The sequence below is a fragment of the Schistocerca piceifrons genome, chromosome X (genome assembly GCF_021461385.2).
Source record: "Schistocerca piceifrons isolate TAMUIC-IGC-003096 chromosome X, iqSchPice1.1, whole genome shotgun sequence".
NCBI lineage: Eukaryota > Metazoa > Arthropoda > Insecta > Orthoptera > Acrididae > Schistocerca > Schistocerca piceifrons.
This window is the reverse complement of record NC_060149.1, coordinates 785,762,558-785,775,624: the sequence shown is the minus strand read 5'-3', so window position 1 is coordinate 785,775,624 and position 13,067 is coordinate 785,762,558. Positions and strand designations below refer to the sequence as shown.

Below are 13,067 nucleotides of genomic sequence, written 5' to 3'. Positions count from 1 at the left end.
TAGGCATGGCATCCATATGTCCAGATTTTAACAATGGATGGCATCCCCAAACTGGCAATGGGGCCCCAATTCACAGGAACTGCTTCCAAAGAATTTTGGATATCAAACAGCAGTTTTGCTGTCTGACATTCTACCCATCTTACAGGACAACACCCATCCAGGACCACAGCCTAGCATAGCTTCTCCATGGGCCACACCTGCAAATGCTCCTTCATCTCCTAGCCCTGCAACTCCAGGAACCTAGGGCCCAGCATTTGGGGTGCTACCTGCCAGGAACAGCTTTGTGGACAACTATCTATAGAGTGAAAGGCACACGGTAGACACCAATGAACAGCTCATCACCTGGGTCGACTAGTCGAAGGGTTTGGAACATCATCGTACAAACCAACTTTTTTCACACCTATTAATCACATCAGTGCCACCACCACTGGTATACACAGAACCAGAATGCACTCCATTACCAGTTCTGCAACCACACAGATACAACCTGTGCCCAAGACAACCAGCAGGAATACCAATAGATGCAGCCAACAACACCAACACCACTGTGACCCAACTCAATGCTAACATTTTAAATTCCACACACCATCCAGCAGGCTTTAAGTGTCAGGACATCAAACACACCACCAGTCCTCCACCTGAAACAGAATCCTGGCTGCTTCTGGCCATACACGCCAGTTTCAGGGGGAAAGATCTGATATCCCAACTCAGAAACTTCAGAGACCCACTGAAATTGTGTAGGTGGACTTCGGCTGCTAAACTGAGTAACAGGCCCACCCTCAACAGTAGAGAGACGAACATAGTGTAGTAAGTCCTAAAACACAACATCCATTTGGCCATTGGCAAGAAAATACAACATAACTTGATAGTTATGACAAAAATGCAAAAAGTGACTAATTGTGCTATTTACCAGTTTCCAGTAGTATTAGTATGGGACAGAAAAAAATGACTGAAGTGAAGACATGGTTATGACACTGGACTCATATTTAATTACAGTCTTCCAGCTGAGGTTGTGTAAGTTTTGCAAGAGTTGTATAATTAATTTCTGGTGAATGCTGCAGTGTGAAGATTTGTTTAGGAAACAATCCCCCTAGTACGTTGTGAATCAATTTCTCTGCAGTATCCATTCTTCTGGAATTGTTAGTTCTGTAAGGTAAAACTGCTGCCGAGTATGGAAGATTGGAGAGAGGTAGGGCTGGAAGAAAACCAGGTCATGAGTCGTGTCTGAATAGCTAAGCCAGTAGAGCATTTGCCCACAAAAGGCAAAGGTTCCAGTTTAGAGTCCTGAGTTTAATCTGCCGTGAAGTTCCAAATCGACACTCGCTTGACTGCACTGTGAAAATTCATTCTGAAAGCTAGTATAGATTTTCTACCATATTCTTATATAAATCAGTCTAATACATTTCCTCAAATGTCCTTCATGTACAACTGTAATTGTCCACCCTTTGATAAATGTTTGTACTAATTTCCCATTTGTGACTGTTTTCAGTGCCGCAGAATTTCTTTGCCAAACAAAGAAATTACTTGTGTATAGCTACTGGTATTTAGAAATTACTTGTATATAGCTACTGGTATTTGTGACTCTCAATGCTATGTTGTTGTTATCATCATCATCATCATCATTATTATTCTCTTCCATCTATTATCTTCCATCTGAAGACTGCTTTGATGCAGCTATCTATGTTAATCTGCCCTGTGAAGACTCTTCATCTCCCAGTAACTAACACAACCTATATTCATATGACCACACTAACTGTATTCATGTCTTCTCTCACTGGGGACACCACCTTATCAAAGCCACCTTCAGTGCCAGGCTGGAGGATCTGCATGCCTCAGTGATGCTGAGGGCCACACCAGTGGTAGCATAGTTACTGGCAGGGCCACTGGAGCCGGAAGGCCTCATCTGGAGGGCTGATGAAGAGTGCACCACAGATTAGGAGAGGGAGGGCTGTGTTTTTTGCACATAACTCTGCCAGCAGTGGTTACATATGGACGTGGTGCACCCAGATTTCCTAGAGCACCCATACCTCTTCTACTGTAAACTCTGGGCATACGTCAGGGATGCTTGTTTGGTGCAGCAGTGAAACATTGTGTTTTTTAGAGGCTGCACTGCCTGGACAGTGAAGAAGATACATACCTTTATAAACAAAAACCTCAGCTTCATGTAGTGAAGAGCTGTCAAGGAAAACTGACATTAGTGGGCAATCTCTGGGACACCTGCCACTCCCCAGTTGTATGAGGTTTGCTCAGGCATGCAGGGCTCTGCCTGGGTTATTTTTTTGCCTAGCATCTCACAGGATCCCGATGGTGCGACTTCAATTCACATCTACTCCCGACAGGACGATTGTAACATCAGGTAGACCTACATCGCTCCGACTAAGAGAGCTTGTTTGGTCTGCCTGCCAGAGAAGTAGTTTCAGAATTAGAGTAAATGGTCACTAGTCTGCCATAACATATTCATCATAATTGAGAGAGCAGAGAGAACCTTTGAGAAGGTCTCTCTTTTTTTATATTCACAAGGCACTGGAGGGTATTGCTCGGTCCTTCATTCTGCATCTGCTTACAAGAAAATAATGTAAAGTCTCCAACGTACCTGGGTTAAGGGCCTACTACTCGTACTGGAAGGACGACCTTAATGGAGACATGGCTAAGGGTAGGGTGGCCGCTTTTGTTGATGACAGATGCCACTCCTCACCTGTCTCTCTTACCAATGTCATATAAGCAGTTACGGTGGAAGTTCTCAAACCAGTTAAGATCACAGGGTGTTTTTTGTATCTTCCACCTCACAATCCACTGGATTTACTGAGCACCTCGTCCATGTCGAGTATGTCTGCCTTTTGAACTCTGGTCAGATTACACACTGTTCTGCAGCTACAGGGTCATCTTCAGCCATTGACCTTTGGTTTTGTTCCTCAGCTGATGGAAACTCGGTTCGGTGAGAAGTGCCCACTAATTTGCATTCTAGTGCCCACTTTCTGGGTTGATTAATTTGCTGACTTGGGTGGAGGTAGACTGGATATGGCAAAGATGTATGTTGCAGAGGGCAAATTGGTCACAATACAATCAGTAGGCCATCTTTGAACAACAGGAATGTGGTCAGGAAATGGGAGACCATGTCACCTGTATGATCCAACAAGCTGCCGCCGATTCCAAGTTTAGCAACCAGTTCAGACAGCGGGCTGTACTTTGATGGAATGAAGAATGTTGCTTGGCAATCAGAGCCAGACGTGCAGCTTTGTGGTAATTCAAGCACCATCCAGGTATAGAAAATCTCCTTGCCTTTAGCTCTGCGCAGACAAATACAGTTGTTCAGAGGAACTCAGGGAAGGAATTTGCAATTTCCAATAGTCTGCCCACTTCTACCTCAAAATTTTGCGACTTGGTAAGGTGGATTGCAGACAAGGGCAGTAAATCACCCATTATAGCCTTGTTGAGAAACAGTCTTGGTGGGCATGCTTAAAGACATGGCTCAGGTTTTAGTTGAACACATTTTTACTGTCACTGTGTCATCTGGAGAAACTCCGAAGTTTGACATTTTGTAGGACTGTGGAGATACGGAGTCTCTGCTTCTCCTTGTGTAATAAGGTGGTGTACAATCTTCCATTCTACATGTGGGAATTTCAATTAGCTCTGTCTATAGCTAGACACTGCTCCAGAATTAAATCAGATTCGTTGTACCAGGCTCTGCCATCTGGGCTCGGGAGCCAAAGACAAGTTTGTATCTTGTTTTGATCAGATCAGATCTGATTTGATGGACTGTACCCCGCCACTTGTTAGGAAGCAATAGTACTTCTTTTATGGAACCAGACAAGGATTGTGCAAGCCCTAGTAGTTACCAGATTGTAGCGCGTACCAGCTGTACGATAAAGACACCAGTTCGAAGCCCAATTCATCTGCCAACCCATCCCACTATGTGTGGACACAGACTACTACTTGGCAGACTTTACCGGCCTACACCGATGGATTGTGGGTCAGCAGGTAGCAGTCGGGGCTAGCAGGTAGAGGTCCAGTGGTCAAATGGACGGACTTGGACCACAGACCCAACTGCAGGCCCATTGCCCACACACAGGTAAATGGGTCAGGGCAGATGGGTCAGTGGTCTCATCTGCCTGTGTATGGGGGCCTTAAGACTCTCGAATCTTTGGTCAACTGCTGCCTCATCTGACCCTTCAAATCTCAGGGTCACCTGTGCTCTTCAAATGTAGTATCTTTCTTATACCACAACCATTCAGTCAGTGTTTTTTGATCTTCAAAAAGCATACACCACCACTTGGAGGTACAACTTCCTTTGCCAACTTCACAAATGGGGATTAGATGGACGTCTGCCACTTTGCACTTAATCATTCCTCAAAGATGGGTGCTTCTGCTTTCAGACGGATGATTCCCTGTCTGACTGCTTTGTTCAGGAAAGTAGGGTCCCCTTGAGGCAGTGTACTCACTGTCGCACTGTTCCCTGTCACTATCAGTGGTGTCTCCTCTGCAGAGAGAAGCCCAGTTAAATGTTGTTTGTTTATGAATGATCTTAAGATGACAAGACCATGTCAGCTGACCATATGGAGGTTGGAAATATGGGTCAATAAAACTGGTTTTAGGTTCTCACTCGAGAAAGACTACTTAGGTCAACTTTAACCATGTTTGTCGCAGTCTTTACCCAACAGATTCCATGGTGGGACAGTGTGCACTTTTTGGGTTTACTATTTGACTATAAATTCACCAGGCTCCTACACTGGCCTGTGAACAGAGGGCTTAAAATTATTGAATATTCTGAAATGCATCAGCAAACAGGAGTTGGGAGCTGACAGGTCCCACCACCTGCAGTTTTATAAGGCTTTTGTCAGATCACAGTTAAATTACAGCAATGTGGTTTATTTTTCTTGTAGTTCTCTTTTCTTTTTCTTATAGTTCAAGATGCCTACACTGTCCAATTTGACAGCATTCGTACCTGTCCAGTTCAGAGTCTGTGTGCAGAGGCTGTTGAACCACTGCTGCAGATCTGGGTCCTAAAAATCTATCACCTTAGTCATTGACATTTAGTGCAGCAGTCTACCCTAACTTTGAATGGGTATTCAGGAGTTAACCCCAAGCTACCAAACCCTTTGGGATAAGTCTACCGACTGCTTCGGGGATCTGAGTATATCGGACCTCAGAATACAGAGCCAAGAATGAAACAAATGCCTTGGTCTCTTTGGTGGCCCAAAATAATTTTAAGCTTGATGCAGTACAAGAAAACTTATTAGATTTCATTCTTACGCCTTATTTACCAGTTTTTTGATCATTTATACAGAAGGCTCCAAGCAAGGGAATGCCCTTGGTTGTTCAGCTGTTTTTCCCCTATACAGGTTTCAAAGAGCACTTTCCAGAACAATTTACAAATTGTGATGCTGATATATGGCATTATGATGATCCTGGATTGGATTCAGACACATCGCAGTGGGAGGTTTCTCATCTCTTCTGACTCGCTCAGTGCACTACAAACAATCCACCAAATGTACCAGCTAGACCAGTTGACTCAGCTCTTACATGACATTTTACAGCAGCTCCAACACAGAGGCAAGGAGTAGGTTTTTTGCTGGATACCTGGACACAATGGGATACACAGAAATGATATAACCGACAAAGCAGCCAAAGAAGCTTGTCAGAATGGTGTTTTAAGTCAATGTGCTGTCCCCTTGCACACAGTCATTTCATTATCTGACAGAAGAATCATGTGTTGGAGGGACATTGGATTGTTGGATGTAGCTGGCAACAGACTTGGGTCATTTGCATCAACCACACGGGCACACTGCATTCGTATCACCCGTTTACTACTCCTGCGGGAGGATCCACCCCTGTGTGAAGTTTGTAGTGTGCCATTTCCTGTTCAGCATATTTCAGTAGTGTTTTATACTCTGACCTGGGCGGCATTTGCTTGGGCTGGAAATTGACTCGCCATCCTCACTGACACTTGTGTCGCATGGGTTCTGAAATTTTGTAACTTTAGGGCCTTATCCGTAGAGTGCTGGAGAGTCAGCTGGACTACAATGCATTATAAACAACTTGGCTCATAGGGACAGCTTGGGTTTCCCAAGGATGGCATGCTGACTCTTCATAAAGGTGCTGTGATGACCGTGCTATTGAACATCCCACATCTAAAATCATAAACTGCTTCCATCTCTTGGTCTCCCTGTATGATTTTGATTCCCCCTCCCCCGCTCCCTCCCCCGCTCCCTCCCCCCCGCTCCCTCCCCCGCTCCCTCCCCCGCTCCCTCCCCCGCTCCCTCCCCCGCTCCCTCCCCCCGCTCCCTCCCCCCGCTCCCTCCCCCCGCTCCCTCCCCCCGCTCCCTCCCCCCGCTCCCTCCCCCCGCTCCCTCCCCCGCTCCCTCCCCCCGCTCCCTCCCCCCCACACACACACGTTGGTTGTGCTCTTACTATAGTGGACCATTATGAACACTCATTGCCGGCAGGCTCCAATGTTTTCACTGCCAAGCTGGTCGCCATCTCTCTGTCCCTAGAGTATATCCGCACCTGCCCGGGTGTGTCTTTCATTATCTGTTGTGACTCCCTGAGGAGTTTACGAGCTATTGACCAGTGTTTCTCTCGCTCTCGTCTGGTGATGGCTATCCAGGAGTCCCTCCACACTCTTGCTCGTTGCGGCCACTCTGTGATCTTTGGACCCTGGGTCACGTCGGCATCACAGGAAGTGAATGTGTTGACACGCTGGCCAAACAGGCTGTCAGTGCACTGGCCCTGGAGATCGGCCTTTTGGAGTGCGATCTTCAGTTAGTTTTGCGGCAGAAGGTCCTTGTTACCTGGGATGATGAATGGCGCACCCTGCCTTCACCCAACAAACTTCAGGCCGTCAAGGAGACTACCAGTGTGTGGTGCTTCTCGTTGCGCGTCTGTCTCGAGGACCCTGTTGTATGGATGCACATTGGCCACACCTGGATGATGCAAGGGTTTTTATTGCGCAATGAGAACCCACCTCTCTGTCGTTGTGGTTCGACTTTGATGGTGGTCCACATTTTGTTGGACTGCCTGCTTTTAACTCCGCTCAGGCAGACATTTGCGCTGCCTATACGCTTCTTGCACTTTTATCGGATGATGTTGCAATGGCAGACTTAGTTTTGAGTTTTATTTGTGCAGGGGGTTTTTATCACTTAATCTAAGTGTTGGTCCTTTTTTTGTGTTGAGCCTGCCCATTGGCCTATGGTTTTCTATTGTAGTTTTTAGTGTGTCACTTGGTGGTTGGCTTTTCCTTTTTGTTTTCATGGTTGGCGAACCACTGTCACACTCAGTGAGATTTTAATTCCTTTTGTCTGGTGTCCTTCTTGTCCTGTGTTGTCCCTTGTCATCTCCAATGTTCGTTTTTATTCTTTGTGGGTGTTTAAAGTTCGTGGCAAAAGGGATCGATGGCCCTTGTAGTCTGCTCCCACAAACCAACCAACTAACCGACCATCCCTTTCGCCCCTGGCCCTTCCCCCCCCACCCGTCCCTCCTCACCATCCCATTCTCTCCCCGTCCCCCCATCCCCCTCCCCCTCCCGCTCCCCCTCCCTGTCCCCCCTCCCCCCATCCCCCATCCCCCCTGCCCCCACAATTTGAATCAAGAACAGCTGCAAAATGAATAACTTAGTAGAGATCATCAGTGCAGTGAAGTAGCGTATATCACTTAATGAAGGCAAGGCCTCCGGTCAAGTTTGTATGTCAATAAGGCTTTGTATTTAGCTGTAATATAGTCATATACAGCAGCTCACTCAGTGAAAGATGTTACCTAAAGACTGGAAAGTTAAATAGGTTACACAATACTCAAGGAAGGGAATAGGAGTAATCTGATGAATTACAGACCAATGTCACTGATGTCGATTTGCAGTAGGATTTTGGAGCATGAATGGTTATGAGTTATCTCAAACAAAATGACGTATTGACATAGTCAGCACAGATTCAGAAAATATTGTTCTTGTGAAACACAGCCAGCTCTTCATTCTCAACAAAGTAGTGAGTTCTGACACCGTGTACGTCAAGTCGATTCCCTATTTCTATATTTCCAGAAGACTTTTGGCCCTGTTCCTCACAGGAGACTTATAATCAAATTGCATACAGCTGTGTGACTGGATTCATGATTTTTTGTCAGAAAGGTTACAGTAAGTAGTAATCAACAGAAAGTCATTGAATAAGACAAAAGGGATATCTTGCATCCCTCAAGGAGTTGTTATAGGCCCTACACTGTCCTAATCTATACAAACAGCTTACAAGGCAAGCCGAGAATACCTCTTAGATTGTTTGTAGACGATGATGCCATTTACCATCTAGTAAAGCCATCAGAAGATGAAAACCAACTGCAGAATGATGCAGACAAGATTTCTGCATGGTGCAAAGAGTGGCAGTGGACTGAAAATAATGAAACATGTGAGTTCATGCACATGGGTACTGAAAGGAATTCATTAAATTTCCATTACACAATAAATCACACAAATCTAAAGGCTGTCAATTCAATTAAATACCTAGGAATTAAAATTATGAACAACATAAATTAGAATGATCACATAGATAATGTTGTGGGCAAGGCAAACCAAAGACTGCATTTTATTTGCAGAAAATTTGGAAGATGCAACAGGTCTGATAAAGACACACTATGCTTGTCCCTCCTCTGTTAGAGTACTGCTGTGTGGAATGGGATGCTTACCGGATAGGGTTGAAAGAGCACATCAAAAAATTCCAAAGGACAAGTCATTTTGTATTAACACAAAATAGAGGAGAGTGTGTTACAGGTATGTTTTTCATTGCAGCAATACATTTCCATGAAATTGGAGTCACCAACTTTCTCCTCTGAATGTGAAATATTTTGTTACCAACTTATGTAGGGAAAAGTGATCATTGTAATAAAATAAGAGAAATTGGAGCTTTTACATAGTGAAACAGTAGAGAGAGAGTGTCTGAAGATGGTTAGATGAACCCCTCTCCAGGCACATAAGTGTGAATTGCTTAGTAGTCATGTAGATGTAGAATATGTAGTGCAACCCCTTTTTTTGTTATGTGTAATGGAATTTCAAAAGTTACTGATAGAAATTGTCACACAACCCCTTTTTTTTTGCTATCTGTAATGGAATTCCATAAACTACTTATAGAAATTGTCACCTTCCCTTGTCTTACAGTACTTTGAGTTTCTTCAGAAATCCTGATCTTCTTGTAATATGGCTGCCATCATGACTTGAAGTCTAGTATTTCAGTAACAGCAACATCTCTAACTAGAAATTTACTGGTTTGAAACTTGTAAGAATCACCTTTGTGACATCATCCACAGTAAAATATGACCTGTTTTCGTAGTTTCTTTTTTCTAATGGCAAAGTCCCTATTACGGGGTAAAAAAACAGTGTCCTATCACTGCTAGTTAATGTTATAATTTTGTTGTATTTTCCAGAAATGGTTAGATACAACCCACACCAAATAGGACTAACAGGGGATATTACATGTGTACAGAGGGGGGTGGCACGAATGGTGACAGGTTTGTGCGACCCATGGGGGGGGGGGGGGGGCATTTAAACAATCATTCTTCCTACACTCCATACGTGAATGGAATGGGAAGAAATTCTAATAACTGGTACAGTAGGATGTACTCTCTGTCATGCGCTTCACAGTGGTTTGCAGAGTATAGATATAGATGTAGAAATCTGCTGAGACTGCTATTCTTATTCTGAGCTGAACAGTTATCTGAGAATAGATTAAAAATGATGTATTATTTTGATATAATCTTGGAATTACTCATTGTATTACAAATAATTGGTAAACAATACTGCCAATGTATAATGCACTTTACATTTAACTGTGTGGATAACAAAGATAACGCTGTACAACAGCAAAACAATTGCTGCATATTGTTTGCTTGTGAACACTACTGGTAATGCTATATAGGGGTGCAAGTGGAAAGTTTTAGATGATATGAGGCATCATCAGTGCTGCTACCTTTGAAAGGGGATGAGTCGTTGACTGATACCTCTATAAAAATAGTATTGTTTTTTAGAATCCTATAGGATGCACACTGACAGACTGATGCGTATTTAACACCAATTGGTGCTGTTCCAAATATAATATCTGAAGCAATAGCAAACTCAAAATCACTGAATTATGAACTGATGCCCCATTAAAAATATAAAATTCAATTAGAGTTTGTTAATTAAATAACTTGGTTTCATTGTACCTTACACTATACGATAACCAAATACTCTTTTTTATGTGTGCTTGCGTGTATATATTAATGTTGTCTTTTTACATTATTTGCAGTTAATGCTGGACAGTTGGAACCAGAGCATATTCTGTGACATTAAACAACGTCTTCAGGATTCTGCCATGAAATTAGTGCATGCAGAACGAAATGGAGAAGCTTTTGATTCCCAGCTTGTTATTGGCGTTCGAGAATCGTATGGTAAGATCTGACTTGTGTTTTATCAGTAATTTATTTTAAACAGTGAAGATGTCTGTGCCATGTAGTCATATAAAAGACTGAGATGGTGAATTCCCAGAAGCAGTAACACATTACCCTCAAACTGATACGACAAAAGTATTCACAACTAAAAATTTGATTAAATTGCTTGGATAGCAAGTGGCACTTTCTCGAAATGTGTGACAGTCAATGATCATAAAGAAGTGAAACAAGAATGATTTCTTATTGACTCAGTTGTTGATAAATACTGCTTGTGATAGCATACATTAAACTTATCAGTAGTACTTGCAAGACACCAATAAATTACTACATTATAAGTCTTACTAGCAGAAATGGCAAACAGTAAGACCAATCATCACATGACTTTAATTGCAGCAATGTAAGACAGTGAAACCTAAAGTATACCCTGTTGTTGGACTTAAAAATAGACAAAAAGTGATAAGGCCCTATGCGCTCTTTAGATGTGTTAGCACTGATGATGGTCGGCCACTGTGGCCGAGCGGTTCTAGGCGGTTCCGTCAGGAACTGCACGGCCGCTACGGTCGCAGGTTCGTATCCTGTGTGTGATGTCCTTAGGTTAGTTAGGTTTAAGTAGTTCTAAGTCTAGGGACTTATAATCTCTGATGTTAAGTCCCATAGTGCTCAGAGCCATTTGAACCATTTGTTAGCATTGGTGATTATTCATGACAGTAATCAAACAGATATTGGAAACAGAAAATTGAAGATTTTCTTGTGAATCATTACTTATTGCAGAAACCACATAAAATGTAAACTTACATTTTAATGAACCTCAACATACTGCTTTCCTCAAACAGTCCCCTTACCGTTAGGGTATCCAAGCATGTTTTCTCCCCTCAGCCAAATCACAATTTCACTCGATGATCCCTCCTATGCACTGAACACTTTTATACACGTATCTTCTCCCATCATGGCGATAGTGTTGTGTTTGCAGTGAATACTAAAAAGGAATAGAGGTTGGGTGTTCCTAAGACAGACTTTCTTGGGCAAAATTGTACCAGATGTAAGGTTGGAGAAATGAACACAAGTTTATATGCAGAAATAACAGTAAGATAAAATGCAGCATCATGTAATTGTAAGCACAGTTCTTGTCCAGCTATATAACTAGAACATTTTTATTGAAAAACTTTAAGTATGAAATGTATTTTATATTCAGGACAATTCTAATCAGTGCTTCCTTGCTTCAGTTAATCTCTGTTCGAATCCTGAGGATAAACTCCAAATATACCGAGAAAATTTTGAAAAGGCCTACATTGAAGCAACAGAGGCATTTTATCGAATGAAAGCGCCTCAGTACCTCCAGGCAAATGGTGTTCAAAATTATATGAGGTATGCTGATGCAAAACTGAGGGAGGAACAGCACAGGGCACAGAAGTACCTAGAGCCATGCAGTGGATCAGTGCAAGTAGTAAGTTCATCTATAAATGTAATTACAGGTAATTAAAGATTTAATTGTGAAGACTAGTGTATGGTGTGTGTGTGTGTGTGTGTGTGTGTGTGTGTGTGTGTAGATATATCTCCTGTTTTATGTGCTTAACCTGCCTCACACCACCACCTCTCTAAAATGATAGTTACCTGTGCTCAATCTACTGATTTTATTCCATATTATTTTGATTATTTCCGAGGCAAACCACTATACTTACTATTCTTAAGACCTCACAGTATTTCCTGTAATTAGCTACTGCAACTGCCAATAAATAAATTTCTATGCGCTGGCTTCATGTCAAGTGTAAAGTCCATTGTATTTTATCTCTTTTTCATCTATTCTGTAACCAATGTAATGAAGGCAGTTATTAACTGTTATGAGAAGTGAATGGCAAAAGGGCAAAAACAAAGAAAAAATGAGAAGAGAAACAAAATTTACTTCACAGTGACATCGAACCTACAACCCTCCACGTATCAGCTCACATAATGCGCAATACGATTCGGTGCTGTTACACAGACAGTAGTTATTTTAATGGATGGTGAGTACATTTATATTGTTACCATCCCTTGAATGATGGATCACTGGGATGAACGGTTTTATCGTAAGATACTGAGCACTGTAAACACCACCAGCATTCAGTCCGTTCTCAGATCCTCATCCCCGATCGCCTGCACTCCCTTTGACAGAGTTTCTCTGCTAGCTTTGAAGCCCAGTGCAGTATCATATAATCTCTGAAGTGCTCAAAGTTAATTTCTTGTACTGCTAGTAACATCACAGAATTTGCTGTGTATTGACACATTCATCCATATCAACAGGATATTTATCGTGAGCACTTAGCTGCTTTTTCTTTGTGGTAAATATTTCAATTTCACTCCCCTCAGCAGTGTGTCCCTTTGGCCCTAATTCACATAGGATCGACACTCCCCCCCCCCCCTCCCCAACCCCCTCCCTCCCTCCCTCCTTCCTGTGGGGGTTCACCACTCTTTGATGGGTACTTGCTTGGATACCACAGAGCCCGAGCCTTTGAAGCTCTACTTCCCTTTCCATGCTGCTTGTCTATCCTCCTGCTATTCTTTTCGCCTCCCTTGTGGATCGAGTGATATGCCTTCTTCGGGAAACCGAAGTTCTCAGTAAAACTGTGTTTGGATTTGTACTGTCCGCTGGTCTTCCTTTCCATGTGCTTTGCTTCTTATCCTTCCTTTGCTTT

General features: G+C 42.9%; 1 protein-coding gene across 3 annotated transcripts in view; it reads left to right on the top strand.

Moving 5' to 3' along the window:
• Window positions 1-13,067, top strand: part of LOC124721148 (cullin-5) — a 237,388-nt gene that overhangs the window by 20,756 nt on the left and 203,565 nt on the right. For all 3 annotated transcript variants that reach the window (XR_007006279.1, XM_047245967.1, XM_047245966.1), the window contains exons 4-5: window positions 10,257-10,398; window positions 11,622-11,842. Coding sequence is in view for 2 of the 3 variants with exons in the window: in XM_047245967.1 (XP_047101923.1) it covers window positions 10,257-10,398; window positions 11,622-11,842 (363 nt within the window). In the remaining variant the exon portion in view is untranslated. The remainder of the gene's footprint in view (window positions 1-10,256; window positions 10,399-11,621; window positions 11,843-13,067) is intronic.